Source organism: Lampetra fluviatilis, chromosome 32 (assembly GCF_964198595.1).
Source record: "Lampetra fluviatilis chromosome 32, kcLamFluv1.1, whole genome shotgun sequence".
NCBI classification, from domain to species: Eukaryota; Metazoa; Chordata; class Hyperoartia; order Petromyzontiformes; family Petromyzontidae; genus Lampetra; species Lampetra fluviatilis.
In genome coordinates, this window is record NC_136306.1 from 9,986,080 (window position 1) to 10,008,948 (window position 22,869).

Consider the following 22,869-nt stretch of genomic DNA (forward strand, 5'->3'; position numbering starts at 1 on the left):
AATCGAAACGTCGTGATTTATTTTATTTTATGCCTACGTGACTTTACTGAAAGAACCAAAGAGTAACCACATTATCGTTTAAGGCCACTAACATCAATAACAAGCCTCATTGCAGTCTGTGCCGAACACATTTGATTGTTGCGATTTGTTTTTTTGTTGCCATACACAGAACGTGTTGGTTTAAAATTCTGAACGGATGTAATAATGCCTTGTAACTCGCGTGCATTGACTCTTCTTCACTCCTTTGTCTCGTGGCGAAGAACCTGTAAACCACACACACACAGACACACACGCAGACACACAGACAGACACACACGCGCAGACACACACGCACGCAGACACACACGCAGACACAGGCACACACACACGCGCTGAAACGAATCATCCATCAAGCTGCCCCGACAAAGCGAAATGAACTCTGCAGCAGTGAGAGAAGGGGGTTGTGGAATGATGATGCGTCAATGATTGTTTCTCTCCCCCACCCCCAGAAATATCGCTTCTTAAGCTCATGACACGTGGTGCGTTCATTGCGCAATGGGTTTACGTTGACTCTGCGGCCACCAGAGACTCGGCCAATGTCGAATCCCAGCATACAAATACTGGACCGCGGTAATTCAATAACACGACAGCCAACGCACAGGGGATAATGACTGTGTAATGCATTCCAATGTTGTAATAGGGTTTTACCCTTTAAACTGGTACAAAAACTGACACCTTTATACAAGGCATCATGTTTGCAATAACCACAACACAAGCAGTCAAAATGCAAACAAAAAGAAACAACTCTGATGATGATGATGATAATGATATGCACTGTCCTTGAAGTTGATTGGTCCACACCCGAGACAGCTTCAATCAACTTCAGGACAGTGCATATCATTATCATCATCAGAGTTGTTTCTTTTTGTTTGCATTTTGACTGCTTGTGTTGTGGTTATTGCAAACATGATGCCTTGTATAAAGGTGTCAGTTTTTGTACCAGTTTAAAGGGTAAAAACCTATTACTATATTTTGCCACTGGTAAAGGAGATGCCTCATAGCATTCCGATGTTGTCTCTTTCCCTCGCTTCGTGTACTGGCTGCGAAGTGACTCGATCAGCCACTAGAGGCGCTATCACGCACTGCAATGTCGAAAAAGTCTGTTTCTGAACTGAAACAATTCACTACATTCAGTTTAACACGTAGGCTTTCGCGACCAATATCATCCATAATAGAGGTTTTGGGTTAGATCGCGTAAATATATAAATGTGTCGGGTGGCGGCGGGTTTTAACGACACGTTTATATATTTACGGGATTTAACCCAAAAACCTCTATTATGAAATCACTACATTGTTGAGCTAAAATCTTGCACCCCCGTTAATCGAACTTGTAGAGATGCATTCATTACGAGAAGGGATGATTGGGCAGTGGTCAGGAATAATAAAGGTCTGGCAGCCAAGGAATGGAGCGCGTCCAATAGAGCGTCCACCGAGGGAGATGGAGCAATGAATTTAGTTTGCGTGCAGCATGGGGAGATATGCTGGATGGATTGTTGCATCGCAAGATCATGAGAGGTGGCAGCGGCGGCTTCAGGAGGCCTTCATCCAGCAGTGGAGTGAGCATGACTGGTGACGACCACTAATGATGGCGATTGATGGCGATAACTGATCATTATTATTTTTGTGTTTAGTTTTTTGTCTTACCGCCATTTCCGATCAGCACGGTTGACTACATACGCTGCAAAACAAGTTCAACATAATAATTGTTTTTTTACCCTTTTATCTGCCAACAAAACTGACACCTTTTTTTTACAAGGAGTCATGTTTGCATAGACCACAATACCTGCAGTCGTAATGCAAACAAAAAACATAACTCTGATAATGTATGCACTGTCCTTGAAGTTGATAGGTCCACACCCGAGACGGCTTTCCTTAGAGCCTAGACTCACATGGTGTTGCATTATGACTGCAGGTATTGTGGTCTATGCAAACATGACTCCTTGTAAAAAAAGGTGTCGGTTTTGTTGCCAGATAAAAGGGTAAAAAAAACAATTATCATATTTTTCTACTGGCAAATTAAGTTCAACATACATTATGGTAGTGATTGATTGTTGATGATGATGATGATTGTGATGATGTCACGAGGGAGGAGAGAGTGCGTACAGACTGCAAAGCCTTGTCCCTGAGTTCTGTGTCCGTCAGCAGTTGCTCATCATCGCTGCTCCTCCCCTCGCTGTCGCTGCCGCTCGCGAGTCTGGGCACAACGAGAAACACAGACGCGTCGTGCTGCGGCAAAGAGCAGGTGACCTCCAAGAATGACCTCTAGAAACCGCTCCGATGCACACGGCCAAATACGCTGGAGCTCACGTATCCTGCCGCACGGCAGTCGACCGTTTTATACGCGAATGGTGTTACCGAAGTACGCTTTTATTTAGTTCTCTGGTGTGATTTCAGGTTGTGCTACGTGCTGTTCGGCATGACGCGCTGGGAGCGAAAGGTCGGACATCAGTCGAACATTACCTGGAGAGAACACATCGGAGAGATACACAGCACGGCAAGGCCGTAGCCATGGAGTCAACATTGGGGGGACCAAATCTTCCAGCGGGTCTGGGGTCCCCCCCCCCCAGAAAAAAAAAAATCTAAATTTGAAAACTAATTTCCTGCCATTTCCTGTCTAAAATATAAAGAAATTCACTAACACATGGGATGGACTTTTAATATATTTTTTACAATAATGTCTAATAGTGTATTGTATTACATTGATCTGTTTTTTTTCTTTTTTACCTTTTCTTGTTTCATTGTATGTAATGGCAGAGATATAAAGTACAACCATAACCACAATCATATAAACAGCAATCTATGAATTGTTACATGAAGACAAGTCCAGATATTGTGGCCAAGGGTTAGAAAATAGTTGTTTTTATTTACATAGCATCGCAATTATTATTAAAAAAACATATTTTTAGAGCAATATATTGGAGGGGACATTTTTAGCATATTTGATTATATATATTGGGGGGGATGTGTCCCCCCCAATATATATATTCTAATTACGGCCTTGCAGCACGGAAACCTGCGGAGACATACAATCCTAATTGTCGACGTGCTTAACATTATACCAACAAGTATCAACTTTAGTTTTGGGGAATAAGACTTCCCAACAGCAATCGTGAATGAATATCAAATGCCAGTGGCTGTCATCAGATTTCACTAAATAGCTGATCGCTGTGCATTGTTTTTGCCGAAATCGGTTCACAAAAAGACAAAACTTAAGGTTACTGCGACACAATGCTGTCTCCACTTGCCCAGAAGAGTAACAAAAACACGGAAAAGGGCTAAGCTCACTGCGACGGAGATGTTTCTCTCTGTTAAACCAGATGCACAAACCCCACAGATCCAAAACGCCAAGCAGCCGGCAAGAGATAAGAGTTATAGATCTGGAATTGAGTAAGCTTACACGAACTTGGGAAAGTAGATTAGGGAGAACATCCCAAAGTCGTGCAGCACGAGGAAGCGTCTTTGTCGATGCGAGCACATCCCTTACTTGGTGGATGGAAGCTCAAGGTCAAAGTTCGCAGCCTGGGTCGGTGGGGGGAGGCTGAGCAGTTGCCACGTGGAGCCACCTCGCTCCGACACCGCGTCCGCACCCTGCTGCAGGCACACGTCACGTGACAAGGACAACTGCAGGCACTGGGCAGGTAGGCGGCCGGACGGATGGTTGGTCAGATGTGTGGCGAGTTTAGTAGGCGATAGGGGGACCTTGCAAATGTTGTGGGTTTACTCACCAACACACCGGTGCACTGAAGTAGTAACTAATTGGCACGATTTGTTGACATGCGTCCGGTGGTGGGTTAACGCAATCTAATCCAAAAACTTTATTACGAATAATATTGGTAGCGAAAGCCTACGTGTTAAACTAGTTGAGTAGGTGCCTGATTGAACAGCTGGATGGCTATGTGGCTGGCTAGGTGGGTAGCAGGTGACTGGGAGACTGGCTGGATAGCTGGGGTAGCTGATTAGAAGATTGTGTGGCTTCCTGACTGAGTAGGTGGCTGAGAGGCTGACTTGTTGGGTGGCTAGGTGGTTGACTGGCTGGTTGATTGGGTGGATGGGTGGTTAAGTGGCTGGGTATTTAGTTGGCTGGCTGATTGGAGAGCGGATTGACTGGTTGGCTGTGGAGACAGCTGGCTGGTTGGCTGTGTGACTATCTGGGTGGTTTGTTAGCTGATGGGATGTAGCTAGGTGGCAGTTTGACTAGGCAGTTGAGTAACTGGCTGTGTAACTGGCTGAGTGGATCTATCATAGCAGTTTGCAAAACATGGCAACAAGTGGCAGTGATGAGACGCACCAGGTGAAGACCCTCACCTGGTAGTGCTGATAAGCACGAGCTGTCAGTAGCTCGTTCGCTCGTTGCTCCACACAGCCAAGGGTGGTCATGACCACCTGCTCCAATAAGTCCTCGCCATGGCCAAAACAGAGCCCAGCTGAGCCTTCAGACCCTCCAATGTGACTCAGAAGAGAACTGATCTCTGGGAAGAGACCGAGAGAGAGAGAGGTAGAATGCAACCTAACGAAATCAACGCACGGTGAGCGATTCTGTGGCTTCGTGACGCTTCGAGTCTAAACTAAGTGAAAACATTTGTTTCAACCAGGTAAGGCCCACTGAGCTATACAGATTTTTTTCAGAAGCGACCTGGCCACAAATGATAGCTCACCGAAGTGGCTTATCATCACGTGAAGATCTTTCGCAGACAAATACTCTAAACGCGTGATGCCGAGTCTAAATGTGTTGGGAAAAACCGGAGAAAAATCCACGCGACCACTGGGAGAGAAGAGAGCAAGAAGATGCAAACTCCAAAAAGGTGTCAGTTTTGTTGCCAGATAAAAGGGTAAAAAAACAATTATCATATTTTTTTGCTGGCAAATGAGGTACCAATGGCGTAAATGCTTACCCCGAGCTCTCATACTCTGATGGTGCATTGTCTTTCAGTTGTGTGCCTTTTGGCGTCATCTGGTCCAACCCATGTGAGACTAGGCTCTAAGGAAAGCTGTCTCGGGTGTGAACCAATCAACTTCAAGGACAGTGCGTACATTATCAGAGTTATGTTTTTTGTTTGCATTACGACTGCAGGTATTGTGGTCTATGCAAATATGACTCCTTGTAAAAAAAGGTGTCAGTTTTGTTGCCAGATAAAAGGGTAACAAAAAACAATTATCTTATTATACAGCAGGCGTCAGAGGTCCAGGATGGGACCCACGAGGAGTCTTGTCGCACGCCGCCTACCGCTCTGCAGCTGGCTGCCCATCCTGCGCCGCCGCCGATTGTCGCCACGCAGCCGCTCCGCCTCGCGGCCGGCGTTTCGCGCCCGCTCCTCCAGCAGGCGCGCCTCGTCCCCGAGCCGCGAGTCGCGCTCCGCATCGCTCCGCCGGCCGTCGCGCAGCTCGGTCGTCAGCTGACGCGCGGGGGGGGGGGGGGGGGCAAAGATCCACCCGCGTAGCCTTTCACAGACTGTTGGGGCAAGTGCCCTTAGTGGGCACCAGAGGTCGCAAACGGGTTTTGATTCCTTACCCGTACCCGGCCGCACCAGGGTCGCAAATGGGTACCCGTACCCGGCTGGGTACGGGTACCCGTTCCCTACCCGTACCCGTACCCTACCCGAAATGAGTGACAAACGGTGACTCACCAGTGACTCACGGCCTACCCGTACCCGTACCCGGCCACACCAGGGTCGCAAACGGCTACCCGTACCCGTACCCGGCCGGGTATGGGTAGCTGGGTATCGGGTAGGGTACGGGTATCGGGTACCCGGTTGCGACCTCTGGTGGGCACCTATGAAAGCCGGAATGGCACACAAGGGGCGCGGGGGTGTACAACGCTACGCCCGGCTGCCGTTGTCCCCGCACTGCTGATGTTTACACACCGCACCGGGTAGAGTACTCATTTAATGTTGAGTAGACCTAGGCGAGGCTCAGAACTGGTTCAAATATTCGCCACTATTATTGGTCGTGAGCGGGAATCAAACTCGGGTCACCAAATTTGCAGCGCAATGTGTTGAGCTAACACAAAGATCCCCTTAAATGCTTAAGAGACTGCTGGGGCAAGTGGTGTTAGCGAGCACCTATTGAGGCCAGGCATTGACGCAGAGAAACGGTGTGCCTTCAAAACCAGATGCGGTAGCAACACTTGGAGAAAACACCAGACCAAATATGCAATGCGAGATTCAGTCCACGTCTGTCCAAAGTGCGATATAAACGCTATGCAGCCGGGATTGGTCTCGTCAGTCATAATGCAAAACAACTCTTTCACCTTCCGTTCTATCGTTTTGGACTCGCCCCGGCAGGCAGTCGTCATCGTTTCGATAGCCGTCTCTGAGGTCGGAGCAGGACATCAGAGAGCGGTGTGACCAGCATCATGCCTGGCTGCCTTTGCTACACCCACACCGAGGCGTCCGAACTGTGGCAAGTACTAATTTAAAGGCCGATTTGACCTACACCGCTCGCCAATGAATTTGTCCGCGGCGTGGCGTGAAATCCCGGTCACCCGAATCGCAAAAACAATTGCGTGGCCCACTGCGCCACCGTTCCCCGTACGTCCTCAGCCACAGCGGCACCCGCAGTCCCACCCACCTTGTCGATCTCATCGTTGAGCTGCTGGATGGCCGCGCTCTGCTCCGAGACGTAGTTGTAGAGGGCGAAGTTGTTTTCTTCCCCTGTGGAAAGAAGCATCGATAATCCTTTGATCCAAGGTTTCCTCCGTGACTGCTTGTCCACGTTTTGTGATCCCTTTGTGATATCCCGCCAATTAACAACGTTTTTTTACCTTAATTCTAGATTTGAAGCTTCACACTCACATCTGACCACATTCTGACAAGCTCCCCCCTCCTCTCCTCCCCCTTAACTTGTATTTAAGAGCTTGCATCTTGAATCCCTGCCTCACTTGATGCAGCAAATCTGGCTGTGACGGTCCCACCTGATGACGGAGACTTGTGTTGCCTCCGAAACGTCGTGATTTTTATTATTTAATTTTTTATTAATTTTAATTTCATTTTTTACCTACGTGACTTTACCGAAAGAACTAAGAGTATTTTTTTCCCTTCTTCCTCATCGGTGCGTTGCTCATCCACGCCGGGAGGCGCTGCACAGGCCCCACGCCCCGTGCCACAGAGACGTTTGCTGCATGGCAGCGAAAAGTGACATTTTGAATTCTCACAGATGGAATTCAGCCGAATTTAGTGAGGAGAAAAACCCTAACATTACGTGTCAGGGTGTTTTTGTGTGCTGTGATCTTGAACTTAGGATGCTGGCTCAGTACAGGGACAGTGAAGCAGATAATGTTGTTGAGCTCCGAGCATGAACAGGTGTGTAAGTGTGCGTGTGTGTGTAGGCCTTCATAGGTGCTCGCTAACAGCACTTGCCCCTACAGTCTGTTAAGGTTATAAGGGGGATTTTTGTCTTTGTGTGCGCGTGCGGGGAGCGGTGGTGTAGCGGTTAGCGCGCTGCGCTACGAACCTTGCGACCCCGAGATTGATTCCCGCTCACGATTATCTGAACCGGTCCTGGGCCTCGCTTAGGTCAACTCGGCCTCAAACGAGTACCTGGTGCGGTGTGTAAACATCGCCACTGGGGAGACAAAGGCGGTCGGGCGTGGTGCTGGCCACCCACCCCCTCGTGTGCCGTGCCGGCCTTCATAGGTGCTCGCTAACAGCACTTGCCCCTACAGTCTGCTAAGGCTATACGGGGGATCTTTGTGCGCGCGCGCGTGTGTGTTCACACAGTGCGTGTGTGTGTGTTCACACAGTGCGTGTGTGTGTGTTCACACAGTGCGCGCGTGTGTGTGTTCACACAGTGCGCGCGTGTGTGTGTTCACACAGTGCGTGCGTGTGTGTGTTCACACAGTGCGTGTGTGTGTGTGTTCACACAGTGCGTGTGTGTGTGTTCACACAGTGCGCGCGTGTGTGTGTTCACACAGTGCGTGCGTGTGTGTGTGTGTGTGTTCACACAGTGCGCGCGCGCGTGTGTGTGTTCACACAGTGCGTGCGTGTGTGTGTGTTCACACAGTGCGTGTGTGTGTGTTCACACAGTGCGCGTGTGTGTGTTCACACAGTGCGTGTGTGTGTGTGTGTGCACACAGTGCTGGCCTCACGCTCCATAAACTTGGAGTAGAAAAGTTTCCCGTCCACCTCCTGCCCGCTCCGGTCGCCAGGGCCGCCGTCTTTCTCCAGGGAGCGCCGGATCTGAGAGATGTGAATACGCAGCGCTGGAGCATGGCAACATTTAGAGAGCCCCACCTCGACTTCCCACTTGGCAGACGCCAGGGACCGCTCTTCATCAACAAGCAGGAGGCGGCGTCGGCTGAGGTTAACGGACAATGCCATCAAGGCGGTCCCTGCACCCTTCTTACTTTGCCTACCGAGCCCTGTGCCCCCAACTCACCTGGAGTTATACGGTACACAACACACACTCACGCGCATATGCACAGTCGTCAAGCGCTGGGTGACACGAGCGACCATTAAAGTGCGTACACGTGTGTGTGTGTGTCTGTGCAGCTGTGTACAGGCGATGTGCAGCCGGTTCAGGTAATCGTCACTGGTGTACAGGTGATGTGCAGCTCTGTACAGGTGATACGTACGGGTGTGCACAGGTGATGTGTACAGGTGACGTGTACAGGTAGGTACAGGTAGGTACAGGTGTGTGCAGTGTCTATGGGTGTGTACAGGTGATGTGTACAGGTGATGTGTACAGGTGATGTGTACAGGTAGGTACAGGTGGGTACAGGTGGGTACAGGTGTGTGCAGTGTCTATGGCTGTGTACAAGTGATGTGTACAGGTGACGTGTACAGGTAGGTACAGGTGTGTGCAGTGTCTATGGGTGTGTACAGGTGACGTGTACAGGTGAGGTGTACAGGTGCGTGGCGTCTCCCCCCACCGCCTCGCGGATGCCCTCGCCATCGTCGAGCCCCAGCGCGAGGGCGAGGGTCGACATGCGGCGGTGCGTCCGGCGCGACCCCTCCGCCTCCGTGCCCGCCGACGCGTGCAGGAACGCCGGCAGGGCCACCGACCTGCGACGGCTCATCCCTGCGGCACACACCGGTGGGCGGGGCGAGACGTTTCGGGCAACGTGGCAGAGAGAGGACTCCCCAGGGCGCAAAGCGTGGCCCCCATTCAGTCAGTTTTTTTTGTGTTTTATCGGTTTTTAGCTTTTTTTCGGGTTTTAGCGTTTTTTGGGGGTTTTTTCGGGGACCAGGGGGAGGCGGCGGGGGGGGGGGGGGGGTCCCACGTGCCTGCCAGCTCCTGCAGCCGCCTGACATCGGTGTCGCTCAGCTCGGCGAGGCTGCCCTTGGCCACGCGCCCGGCTCTGGGGCTGCCGGTGCCGCCGCCGCCGCCGCCAGGAGAGCCGTCGCCCTCCAGCAGCGCCGCGATCTGCTGAGACGCCGCATCGTACCGCGCCACCGCCTCCCGCTGCTCCTCCAAGCGCTTGCGTCTCGCCTCGTCTGTCGATGTAAAAAGGAGACCGCCGTTCTTGACGATTTCAGGACGAGACAAAACTTGCGTCTCCCCCGTGAATGGGGCGCGGCTTGTTTTGTCTGTCAGTCCGCTGCTGGATGAGGGCCCCACCCCCGCCCCGCTCGCTTTGTGTGTCATGGGCAGGGCTCGGTGACCAAAAAACAACAATAAGAAAAAATTTTGTTCGAATTCTGTAAAAAAAAAACTTCAATATTTGAAGAGCCGCAAAGCAAGTGGTGAATACGAGACGGTGGTCCTCGATGAGTAACGTGGCGAAGCAGCAGAGTCCTTAAGGAGCTGCGTGTTACCAACCCCTCCCACTCGTGGAGAACATTTAACATTTAACTGTACATCAGTGGGGGGGGGGGAGGGGGGGGTAAAGATGGGGAGCATAGACATTTTGGTCCACGCTGCACTACAACAATTAATTTTGCTGCGCCGTAGTCTACGACAACTGTTTTGTGCGTGGTGGTGCTGTGGTAACGCTTATGCCTCAAATTGTATGCACGGTGAGCTTCATTCGTGCCGTACGTAGCCAACCGTGCTAATCAGAGGTGCGGAAGAAGGGCACCGAACTGCACACATTGAGTCGGGGCCTGGGTTAGATTCCTGCAGTGTTTGTATGTTCTCCCCCTGTTCTGTAAGAGTTTCCTCCGGGTTTTCCGGTTTCCTCCCATAGCCAAAAACATTCAAACGTGATTAGTACTGTACAGTATTGGCCAAACATCCCAATGCAGGACCCTCCTGAAAATAAAGGTCTTTGGACCCAGTGTGGCTTTGCTGGATAAATAGGTAATTATTATCTCAGCACTATCCAATACAATATAGCAGATCATTGTTTCATTATCCCGAGGTCTGGCGTGGAATCACGGCGGGCGAAAATAATTCCGAATGTTATTTTAATTGGAATATTTTAAAACATTGAATCCAGTAAATTAGCAAATGTTGAGGTACCAAACTGGGGCTTTAAATAAGTCGCAAAATTAGTTCAAACACAAATAGGTATAAATATACATGTACACACATTATTACGCGCGTGTATGCGCATGCACATCGCCGTACTCAACGAGAGTGCGGAGAATTGCCCAACTCCATCAGCAGTCTTGAGCCCGTGGTTAAAACTCCACGTTCCTATGACGGGGGACCAGCCCATTCATAAAACGACCAATATATTAATTTGACAAAGCGGCTACCAATTTTCACCGACCAATGAGCGGCGGGGATTTATCTCAGTGTGCCTGGCGGCTCTGTCACTTTCGCCCGCAGCAGGGAGGCGATTGCAAAGGGGCCGCTGACCCAGCTTGCGTTGGCTGCGCTCCAGCTCGTCTTGCGACACTCGCCGCTTGTCCTTCTCCAGCAGGAAGCGCTGCAGCCCGCCCTCGTGGTCGCTCGCCAGCTGCAGCTCGCGCATCTCCGCGTGGAACATCTCCACCTCCTTCTCGTTCTGCTCCCGCACGCGGCTCAGCTTGGCCTGCGCATCCTCCCTGCGTCGCGCGGTCACGGCGAGGCGGTCACGGCGAGGCGTTCCGTTAAAGCGCTCGAGGACAACAACACCACCGCCACTCCCGTACGTTTAAAGCGCTCGAGTAAAAGCATTCCCTCGTTATTCGCGAGGGATACGTCCCGGAGATGCTCGTGTGAATCGCACATTTCGCGTATAACGACAGAGCCAGACTGGAGACTGTTGAAGAGTTTTACAGCTCCGTCTCCTTTTAAATAATGTCTGCCCTGTGCCCATCGTGATCCCCAGCCAGGTCGTTGTCAAACGGAGCAGGGGGTCGTGACTGATGGCTGCCTCACCTCGATTGGTGAGCTTCGCTCGCTGCCTCCATCGATGCTTTCATCTCCTTCTTCAGGTCCTTGAGCTCCTGCAGGTGACATGACAGCACAACCGTCGGTTGTAGGCATTGTCCGAATTTGACCCTGGACCTGCCCGTACCTCGAATAAGACGAGTTTCGGATCAAAAAGATTGTAAGGGTAATTCCGGATATTTTTTCAGATATTTGGATCGGTTAGATGATGGAATAATTAATTTAAGGCATTCTCATGCTTACGAAAGTTACATTACCTGACGTAATGTGGTGTCACTTTTGTCCAGAAAATAATGTAAGTGGAGGCACTGAAATTACGTATCTAGGGGGATGGGTAGACATCCCCCTAGCAACTCGATTTGGCTCAGCTTTATGAACGATGGCAAACTGCGCCACCGAGATGGGAAAGACACAGATGGGCGTGAGTGCTGTACTGTGCTGTATGCCACACTCACTCTGCATGTCGGTGTGCTGACCCTAATAGGTGTTCGCTAACAACGGCATCTGTAAAGCAGTATTCGGCCCGTGTCTTCATGTCACATGGCCCCTGGCCCCGTGAGAGGCCCTGCGCTTCCAAATGGCCCACAGACGGTGTGGTGCCCGTCGCTGCATCTTAGCGTCGTGTCTGCTGTGGAACTGCGACCCAAACACCAACGCCTTCGCGAGACCAAGGCACGAGCAGGCGTTTTCGTTCGTGCCCGCGTAAAAGTGAGCCGCGATTTTCTTTCGGGTTCATAATTGTACACGTGTGTGCGTGTGCATGTGGAATTTCTTTCGCACCATACGTAGCCAACCGTGCTGATCGGAGGTGGACACCGCTGAGGTGTGCGTGTGTTTGCGTGTTCCAGTCCAACTCGACCCTTGATAAGGAAGGTTCCCACAATGAGTTTATATTATTCTATTTCCGGTTCTGTTTTGGTTATATTATTCCTCCTCGCTCCCTCCCCCTTTCTGCCATTATTCTTCCCCTCCCCCATAAACAGCCCGCTCCCGATTGTTACCCTCGCCACGGTACGGCAGTGAGCTCGGATGTCCTCCGGCCGGTCTCTAATTTTGAGGGTACATCACTCCGGGTTTGGTACATGCTGGCCATCGAACAAAGACGCTCACCGCATCGCGCGCTTTCAGATGCGCTTCCGCGGCCGTCTGGAACGCTCTTCCCTTCGATATTTGGAAGCCACTGGAGCTATGTACTTTTAAATCCGGATTTAAAATTCGTTTCTATGGAACTCTGCTTTTTGTGTTTAGTTTGTTGTCCTTCCCCCCCACACCTCCGATTAGCGCGGTTGGCTACGTACGGTGCAAAATAAGTTTAGCATACATACATACAGAAACCCGCAGACACCCAGACCCAGAGACACCAATAGACCCATAGAGACTCACAGAGACCCACAGATTGGCGCGGTTGGCTACGTACGGTGCGAAAGAAGTTCTAAATTCCTCCCATTTGGAATCTACTTTGTATTCTGGTTTTCTTGAATTACAATAAAAACAATTTTTACAACAACATTTTTTTCCCCCACCCAGCTGCAAAGCTAGAAACGGGGGGCGTTCGTCGTCGGTGAAGAAGCGGGCGACCTTCTCGAGCTTGCTGTGGACGACGAGGAACTTGTCGCGCTCGCAACGCAGGGTGTCGATGTCTCCTCGCAGTCGCCCGTTCTCCGTCAGCTGCTCACCCAGCTTGGTATTCGTCTGCTCACGCGGACAAAAGATTGCGCCGCCCCACGTGGTCGCACACACCAGAGAGGGCAAGTGCTGTCAGCGAGCGTCGTCGAAGCCCGGGACGATTGGTCAGCGCCACGCCCCCCGGTCGCCTTTATCTCCCCAGTGCTGACGTTTACGCACCGCACCAGGTACTCATTTGATGCTAAGTCGACCTAGGGGAGGCTCAGGACCGGTTCAAATAATCGTCAATGACGTTGGCTGCGAGCGGGAATCGAACTTGGGTCACGGGGTGTACGTAATGCAGTGCGTTAACCACTGTGCCACCGTTATTCACTTGCCCGCTCAAGGCTAATACTTAGACGTGCACACATACCGGCTGTGGACAAGCAGGCAGAAAAACAAGTCAAAGTGAAATGTTTTCCTTACACACGTGGCACCTCTCTAGCACACATCTTCCACCCACTATTACATAAAACTGTTTGTGTTTTACCAGGTAAGGCCCACTGAGCTATGTAGCGACCTATCCACAAATGATAGCGAAACGAAGTTGGTTATTGTTGCGTGGAGTTTATAGCAGCCAAATACTCTAAACGCGTGATGTTTCTAAATGCGGAGGGGAAAAACCGGAGGATTCGGAGACAAATCCAAACTCCAAATATACAGCAGTCGTCAAGGTTGGGATCGACACCCACCACCTAATTAATATTCATGAACATAAAACTAGACACTTCTAAACAACGAGAGAGAGAGAGAATGTATTTTATTCATAGTAGTTTCAAATATAAAATTTGAAAGCAAGTTGTGGCTGTGACTGTAGTTGTTGTATACAAGTGCAAAGACATGTGATTCGAGTTGTGACTGTGAATGTCGTGATGGAGTCAATTGTACGTGCCATCGCTACTGAGCTCATAATAAAGGGCATTTTTTTGGGGGGGTTGATTCGCGTAAATATAAACGTGCCGTTAACCCCGCCACCACCCGACACAGCGAGACATCGTAGTCGAATTGTAAATGTTGTGAGTTTACTCTCCAACACACCGGGTGTGCTGAAGTAGCAACCAATTGGCACGTCTTGTTTACTGTGACAAACCTTACGAATCGGCTGTGTCGGGTGGTGGCGGCTTTAACGACACCTCGATTATGGATAACACTGCTCGCGAAAGCCTACGAGCTCATATGAGTCGCTCACCGTGTCCAGCCGCGTGCTCGCGTTGTGAATCTTGCTCTGCACGTGGAGCTGCTTCACTGGAGCCGCTCGCTTGCGCTCAAGGGTTTTCTCCATGGCCCCGATCTGAATTGGGCGGGTGGTGGTCACGCGCAGAGGAACAACAACGTCGCGCTGCGTGCGCTCCGCCGTGGGAACCCCCCCCCCCCCCCCGGTGTCATCATCGCAGCAGCTCCTCCTGGCTGCTGCCATCGAACAAAGGCGGCGGTCACCGCATCGCGCGGCGCTTTCAGATGCGCTTCCGCGGCCGTCTGGAACGCTCTTCCTTCCGATGTTATGGGAAGCCACTGGAGCTTTGCGCTTTTAAATCATATAGATTGACAAACTAATTTCTTTACAGCTGCTTCTTGTGCTTAGTTTGGTGTCCTTCACCGGCACCTCCGATTATCACGGTCGGCGACGTACGGTGCGAAATAAGTTCAACATCAAAGATCAAAGATCCCCCATATAGCCTGAACAGACTGTAGGGGCAAGTGCTGTTTGCGAGCACCTATGATGGCCAGCACGGTACACGAGGGGGTGGGTGGCCAGCACCACGCCCGACCGCCTTTGTCTCCCTAGTGGCAATGTTGACACACCTCACCAGGTACTCATTTGAGGCTGAGTCGACCTAGGGGAGGCCCGGGACCGGTTCAGATAATCGTCCCTGGTGTTGGCCATGAGTGGGAATCGAACTAGTGTCGCCGGGTTCATAGCGCAGCGCGCTAACCGCTACACCACCGCTCCCCCACCGCTCCCCACAACATACATACATACACATACATACACACATTCATACACACACACATTCCATTTGTGGTAACCCCCCAAAACTCCTGCACCTGGAATTAATTGGCAGCGTCTGCATCGCCCACGGCCGAATCACCCGCAAATCGCCCAATTCTCATCAGATGACGGAAGCTAAACAGGTCTGAGCCTGGATAGGACTTGTATAGGCTACCGCCATGGATAACGCCGGTGTTCAATGCTGCTGCGAGAGCAGAGGGCAGTGCAATGCAACTCCTTGTTGAATCGCACTTGTATCATGCGCTCCCATACCGATGCTCCCTCGAATAACCCTCGCGACCTGCACGGCGTCATGGGCGAGGCGTTTATCCGGCGGCCTGGGCTGTATATGTCTGCACCGCCACGCCGAGATAAACCCAGCTTGCAAATGACACAGTGGATTACACAGTCCAAACAAGCTGGTAATACGGACCCAGTAATGGAGGCTCTATTTTTTTTAGGTGCAACAAAGAGGCGAGCTCAGAAAAAACATGCGAACGCATACTCACACAAGTGCACATTTAGGCATTTGTGCACTTACACCCACGACCTTGTGTAGAAAATCATCCCACTGCCTCACAGCACATATTTTATTTTTAGTTGTTGTAAAAGTGCTTTCTGAAAGTGTTTCAAAGTCAATCTTGCCCCTAAATGGTAGAGATATGGGTACTGATATTTGTAACCTGTGTTGGTAAGTTTCATAGTGATTGGTTGAATTATTTTGCAATTTCCATATATAAAACGTGGGCAAGTGTCCTCGGACGAATGAACAAACGGATGGACAGACACACAGCCTACATCATTGGCATGCTGCATCCATTTGTCCCCTCAAGGTCCCTAAGATCTGGGGATGCAGATCTCCTCTCCGTATTCCCAGGTCGAGGTTTCAGTCCATGGGTGACCGAGATTTTTCCGGTGTAGCTCCCAGGCTATGGAACGCTCTTATTCCACGAGCTATCGGAGCGATCGCCGAGTCTGTGGACATGTTTAAAATGCTCCTTATAACCTATTTATGCGCTTCCGCTCATTAAACTTTTAGTTAATTTAGTGAATGATTTTTTAAATGTATTTATTATATTATTTTTTGCTGAGTGTCTGCTGCTGCTGTGTCCTGTACAGTGTTTTGAGATCCTTGATGAAAAACCGCTGTACAAATGGAATTACTATGATTATTACTTCCCAGAAATATCGATCTGTAGCCTGCAGCCTCTCCCTCGTAGTTTTTACCACACACAAATATGTGCAGCATTGCACGTGCAAAACCTCTCCAAACCATTAGCTCCAAAGAACTGAATGTGTGGTCATTTTGTCGTTTAGACCAATACTCGACGAGTTGAGCGCACGTAGCCAACAAAAAAATGGTCACACATTCAGTTCTTTGGAGTTAGTGGTCTGGACAAGGCCGAAGGCTTTTGTACAGGAGACCCGCATATATGTGTTTTGTTAAACCTATTTATTGTCTGGCCTGCACAAACGCTTCTGTTGTGAAGGGTTTTAAAATGATCATTTACAAATTTGAAACTCTCCCCTCTTTTAACAGCAATGCCAAAACAGTTCACGGGTTCAACGACAACTCCAATTTTGCAAGGGTCAGCAATGACTAACGAGCAATCCAAGTTTTGTTGGGGGGACGGGGGGGACGGGGGGGCGGGGCGGCATTGGCATGGTGATGGAAGTATTTCTCTGTGTCAATACCAGCGTAGGGAGCAAATTGACACAAGTTTAGCATTAACTTGTGGCTTCTCTGCGTGGGTCAACGCTTCTCTGGAAATTAGAAAAGCAGGGCTCCCAACAGGCCCCCCACCCCCCCCCCCCAGAGGCTTACGGCCACTCGCGAGTAACGATGCGTGACCACACGGGCCGTTTGGAAACCAGCTGAACGCACAAACACAGCAAAGACAAGGGGTGAAGATTTGTATTTATAGGATGCTTAAATCCTTCAGCATCCCAATGTACCTCGCACAACAGCTTGGCCCGAATGAATGACGTCCGTTTCGCCGAGATTACGGTATTCGTTGGAGCTGTATTTAAGTTTAGGTGAAAAGACGAAAGAACACAAGCGAGCGATGATCACGAAAGGCAAAAGGAGTAATGGCAGGATCCAATAGCATTTGGAGAAGCAAGCGAATCAGCTACAAAATCAAACTGAACATCTTCAGTACAGCTTTGTACGCCTGCGAGACTTGGACATTAGAAAAATACTGACAGAGATAAGATGTCGGCACTAGAAATGCATTGCTACAGAAGGATACTGCATCTAAGCTGTAGTGACCAAATAAGAAAAAGGCTGCATATAGAAGAAGACCTGATGGTGCAGGCAGCGATGAGAAGGAAACTGGCACTATTTGGACACATGTGTAGGATGGACAACTGCAGGATAATTAAAAATATGTTCTTCGGAAAAATGGAAGGAACTGGAAAAAAGAGGAAGACCTCACAGAGGATGGCTTCATGACGACAGAAGAGATTTGTGCCAGAAAGATGTGGCCACTATTTGGGCATATTGGCACAAGACAGAGAGGAGAGTGGAAACAAATTATGAAATGTCCAGTGGACACCCTTGGGGCTATCCGCCCATGGATTGTGACAATGACGATGATGATCAGGTTAAAGTTTGATTTAAATCTTTCGTGACTGCAGGGATTCATATTTCTTTGTTCTTTTGGTAAAGTTACGTAGAAGGGGAAAAAAACAATAAAAGAATAAAAATAAAACAATAAAATTGCATTGTTTTATTTTTATTATTTTTTTGTTTTACCCCCCTTCTAAGTGAACAATAAAAGAATAATAATAAAACAATAAAATCGTATTGTTTTATTTGTATTACTTTATTGTTTTTTTTTTCCCTTCTACGTGACTTTACCGAAAGAACCAAAGAGATGATCAGGTTGGCCACCGTGAAACCGTGAGAAGGCTACCAGAAGTATAGCAGAGCCGCACAAACGCCCTACTGAAGCCACCTCGTGGCCAGCAGACCTCTGCATTGTCATGTAGCTCCTGAACATATTTGCCAATCGCATGAATAATAACCTTCATCCCATGGCCACCTCTGCCATTCGATTGTCCCGCAGCAGCCTCGCCTAAGGGGATCGTAATGGCGACCGTCCCTACGTGGGCAGCACCGGCCAGCAAATGGGCGTCGTATGCCCTGTAGGGGTCGATGTTGCAATGGGGCGTTTACATCTCACACTACACTCAGAATCAGAGCTATTTCCCGACGGAAGCCCATCCAGCTAAGAAGCTTTTTTTCCAAGGGCGACTCATCTCCCCGAGTATGAAAGTGCACGGGCCACACATCCTTGTCTGCGTGTGGCTTCTCATCTAAACATGCTCTCTGAAGCGAAGCAGACAGCACCAGCAGCGGTAACTAAACATTCATGAACGGCCAAACATCTCGCTGTAGGACCCGAGAGCTTGGGAAATTGTTGGCACCAGTTCCGGCTTGTCTGCAATTTCTGATGCCTTAGAATCGTTCCCTCTCTCCCAGAGAGTGAACAAAAAGACGTGCATTACAAATAATAAATCATTATGTTGATTAATAATTGTTAATTTAATCCACAAACTGAACCAGACAGCCTCTGACCTGGTCGTCCAGCATTTGCTGTCTTTGCAGTTCCTGCTCAATCTGCTCATCGAGATGTCCGTTTCTTGCCAGGAGTGAGGACACTCTTCCTGCGCTGTACCTCTGTCCTCCTCGATGGCTGGCAGCCACTGCCAGCTTCTGGAGAGTGGTCTTTCTCTCTTCCTCCAGACGAGACAGCTCCTGCCTAGCAATCGCAAAGACAACAACATTCATCATCCGTTCTGGGCAGCCTCACCGGGGACTCAAGGGGAAAGACCCACCCCCCCTCTGAGCGGAGGTGGCCGGGTGGCTCATGAGACACAGAAGCTGAGCCGGCACCGCTTAGATTCTGGTTTGAATCCGGGTATCGGCCGGCCCAAGAGTAGCGAGTCACATGCATGCAACTTGAACTTATTTCGCACAGCGCATAGCCAACCGTGCTAATCGGAATTGTGCGGAGGAAGGACAACAAAAATAAAATCGATGGCCTCAGACGATCACAAATGAATGCACAAAAAAACCCAACTATATTAAATGAAATTTCGATTTAAAGCTTTCGTGACTGCAGGGATTCATCTTCTTGGTTCTTTCGGTAAAGTGACTTTACCGAAAGAACCAAGAAGATGAATTAAATTAGTTTATCATTGACGTTGACTACTTACAGCTGCAACAATTTCACTCTGACGACATACGATGAACACCGTGCAGGACATACGGAAGGCTGCGCCTCCCATATGGATAGAGAGGTCTACTGAACTTCCACCATTTGTCGTGGCACGGCATCATCTTCCAGCGCCGCTCTCCGACACATAGTGGTGCACCGCTAGTTGCCAGCGTAGCGAATGGTAATGTAATTTGCATGTGATAAAATGCCGATGGCACAATTGGAAAATAAGTATGGGGGGGGGGGGTGGGGAAGAAGAAAACAAACTTGTCACATTATAGTGCTGGTGAATAAACGCCATGCCATGTAATGTATTTTCGTTCCCAAGTCAGCCTAATTAAGTAAACACAACCTTTTCAATTAACATTCGCAGCCACGAGTCAACGTAGGTTTTTGATACTATTGTAGCGGTGTCAAGACCACTATGCTCGCACTCCAGTTATCAACACACAACGCGCGTGACACACTCTCACACACATAACACGTAACATGCCCGCACATGCACGCATCAGTAGACACTTCTTTGCCACCTCTAGCTGAAGAAAGAAACTAAAAAAAGAAAAAAGATCCCTGTTTACTTTGAAGTCAACGTGTCCTTGGACCTGACAAGCAGCAGAAACTCCCCCAAGACACCTGGAAATTGACAAGGCTGCATTTTCACAATGAATTCAAACAACAGACTCACGCCAAACAATTTTACCATGCTCGAGTATACATTTGCATAGATTTTAATGATCATTATCTGGCAGTGTAAGCTTAGCGGCAAAGGTATACTGCTAACAATCGGAGGCCTTGCGAATTCAAATCCTGCTTGGGGGGGGGGGTTGACTCAACCCATCATCCCTGTGGTGTCGATAAAATAGATACCACCTTTAGAGGAAGTCGACAGTGGCTGTCTGCCATTGGATCGTGAAATTTTCACAACCGGCTCATTGGCGGTGAGTGCCAGCCCACGATCCAACTGAGTGGGAAACCCCTCGTGATACTTATGACAACCTGTGTCATTTATATATCCAGAAAGAAAAAAACCTCACCAGGGCCCATGCCAACCACACTACTACGCCACCGTTGATGCCCGTGTGCCAGGTGCGAGTGTCCTCTGCACCGCTTACATCTGCTTGCGGATTTCGGAGGTTGATTCTCGCTTGTACACACGCTGCTCGCTCTGCAGCCTCCTCTGCTGCTGCACCAGCGACAGGTACTCCTTCTCACCTGGGCCACGCAACGCACGCAACCATCGGTCAAAAATCAACAGCAACGAAGACAGCGAAAACCGCTCGCCAGTAAGTGGGGGCGTCCTCACCACCGGGCTTCCTGCAAAGGCTCACCGGTCACAGCTCACCAGACACGTGGACAAGATTGGCACCTTTAAGAAACGGCTGAATTGCATCGCACTGTTTGTGTCGTTGTTGGCGGGCAAAATCAAATCAAGTCATTGCTAATTACATTTGATATTCGTGCCATTTTTATTGCGTGAGGCTATCACGAATGCGCTGTGTTTCGTAGACATAGTCCGCGGTAGTTTCGTAGTATGTGGCAATTGTTGCTAGATATGTTCTCGCAAACGAGTAATTTTCAGGTAATTCAGTCAGACCATGACTCTGGCATACACGTGCCTGCTGTTTTAAGAAAAACACCAGAGGATGCTTAACGTCCATTATGAAGCAGACACTGCATATTTGCAGTTAATACCACCCGCAGTATTAACCAGGGTGGCCGCGGGGGTCGAACCGCAAATGTCTTGCAACAAGTGGCAAAAGCGCTCCAGCTCGGCCACGACGGAGGCACGCTTTTGCGAGAAAAACAAGTTTGACAAGAAAGAACAATTCGCTACGAAGAGCTGCATTGGGTCCATACTGCATGAGCATTGGGTTTGCAGGATATGGAGTCTGAACTGGTTTCTGTCATTCTGCAACACAGTGGCTCTGTTCACTGCAAGCATCGCTCACCTAGCCCATTGTTGCACCACCCTAACCCTGTCTCATCAAAATGAAAATGCCGTGCCAATTTTTATGGCTTGTCTCATAAAAAAAAGAAAAACACTGTGGCCAAGCGATAGGTGGGGATAGGTGGGCCGTGTCGCCGGTTTGGAGTTCTCCAAGGTGCTCTGCGAATAACTTTTGTCATCACACCCACTGCAAGGCATTCAGCACTGGATTTCACAACAGCACAGCAAATAAACCCAGCTGCATGCTTTTACATGCTGTAGCCTTACAACGGTGTAATTTTTAGCGCGATACAGATGGTAGAAAATAACAGAAACGTCGTGTCTGTCTACGCAGTCAGCCATTTATTACCAGTTTGTCATGGATCATTAAATTTTCATTTCAAAAAGGCAAGCTTCACAGATTTCATCCGTCAAAATCACCCCGAATGCGCCCAATCTCACGAGACTTCAGACGTTAAGCTGGGTTGAGTCTGGTTAATACTTGGATGGGTGATCACCAGGGCTGACCAAGCGTTCTAGCCATGGGACTGGCCAAGTTAAAAAAAATTCTGATTCTATGTTGTCCTCCCAAACTAAAGACGAAGACTCATTAATATGGAACTGGACAAATATTCCGATGCAAGCAAGGGGTCTCTTTAAAATAGGGCGCTATATAAATCCTAAATATAATAGATTATTGATATTATTATTATTATTTATTTTTAGATTATTATTCATTCTTCACCTGAGGACGGATACTTGCGTTGTGGTCGAAACGTCGTGAGAATTATTTTATTATGTTTTATTTTTATTATTTTATTACTTCCCTTCTACGTGACTTTACCAAAAGAACCAAGAACATGAATCCCTGCAGTCACGAAAGCTTTAAATCGAAAGATTATTGATAATTTAACATAAATATTTTAAACAGGGCTTCACTTCAACTGGGGTGTGTTGGATTCTGTGACCTGGAGAATATTAGTGCATCCACTACACCACATGCAATATGCCTGTCGCTATGGTTGCGTGCTACTAGTCACGTGTCTACTCCAGTCGATCGGCGACCCAGAAAGTACTCCGCGAGAGAGGTTAAGCGATGATGATCAATAAACCCACGTGTGATCGGTCCTACCTTCGGCGTCACTGTCACGATCTGCCGAATCTTGCCGACGGGAAGAGCTCCTCTCTGGGCTCATGGTGCCGGCCGAATCCTGTCACACGGGCACGGCGGAGACTTGGAAAAACAACCCCAACGGTTTGCAGAAACAACAGGGCAGCTCTACACATTGGGCAATCCTCACAGTCGAGGATTCAAAATCTTCCCCGATAATTAAATATAAAAGTGTACTTTTCATGGCATTTGTCTACAGCTTTAGATAATATTGTTTTTATTATTAATTAAAAGTGTTGTCTGGATCGTTCTCTTGAGATGGAACAGGGTGTCAAGTGACACATACGTACAGACGTGAACGGACGGCACAATCACTGTTGCAACGTGGATAAAAAAAAGTCAGTTCGTCCGAGTATGTCCAACACCATTTTTCCCCGATCAACAAAAGCGGATAAATTTGTTCTATTTGGATTCCAGTCCTAATCGATTCACATTACTGGATGCAAGTAAAGCAAAAAAAAAAATCACAACATTTTTATAACCACGAATCGCCACGTCTTTAAAGTGTCTACAGTGTATGTCTGAAATAGTGGAAATGCCCCTAAAGCCGAGATGGCTTTATGGCATGCAAATAACTCATACGCTGTAACTATAG

The 22,869-nt window shown here is 49.0% G+C and overlaps 1 protein-coding gene across 1 annotated transcript; it reads right to left on the reverse strand.

Annotated features, from left to right (window-relative positions):
* Positions 1–236: 236 nt before the first annotated feature.
* Positions 237–22,299, reverse strand: LOC144943838 (uncharacterized). Its single transcript, XM_078871685.1, has 16 exons — positions 22,236–22,299; positions 20,289–20,388; positions 18,534–18,717; positions 14,150–14,251; positions 12,874–12,987; positions 11,284–11,351; positions 10,780–10,967; positions 9,261–9,470; positions 8,906–9,054; positions 8,123–8,213; positions 6,607–6,689; positions 5,264–5,432; positions 4,345–4,508; positions 3,524–3,630; positions 2,143–2,233; positions 237–263 (listed from the first exon to the last, which is right to left on the reverse strand). Exons 1-16 carry the CDS (start codon positions 22,297–22,299, stop codon positions 237–239), a joined length of 1,911 nt encoding a protein of 636 aa, XP_078727811.1.
* Positions 22,300–22,869: the final 570 nt, after the last annotated feature.

What these genes read in the sequence shown, in the direction of transcription:
- LOC144943838 (XM_078871685.1), bottom strand. Translation starts at nt 22,299, where the DNA reads ATGAGCCCAGAGAGGAGCTCTTCCCGTCGGCAAGATTCGGCAGATCGT. An exon ending in TCCGAAATCCGCAAGCAGAT is followed by an intron (nt 18,718 to 20,288) that starts GTAAGCGGTGCA and finishes TGCGATTGCTAG; the next exon opens with GCAGGAGCTGTCTCGTCTGG. An exon ending in GGGCAGCCAGCTGCAGAGCG is followed by an intron (nt 4,509 to 5,263) that starts GTAGGCGGCGTG and finishes GTCTCTTCCCAG; the next exon opens with AGATCAGTTCTCTTCTGAGT.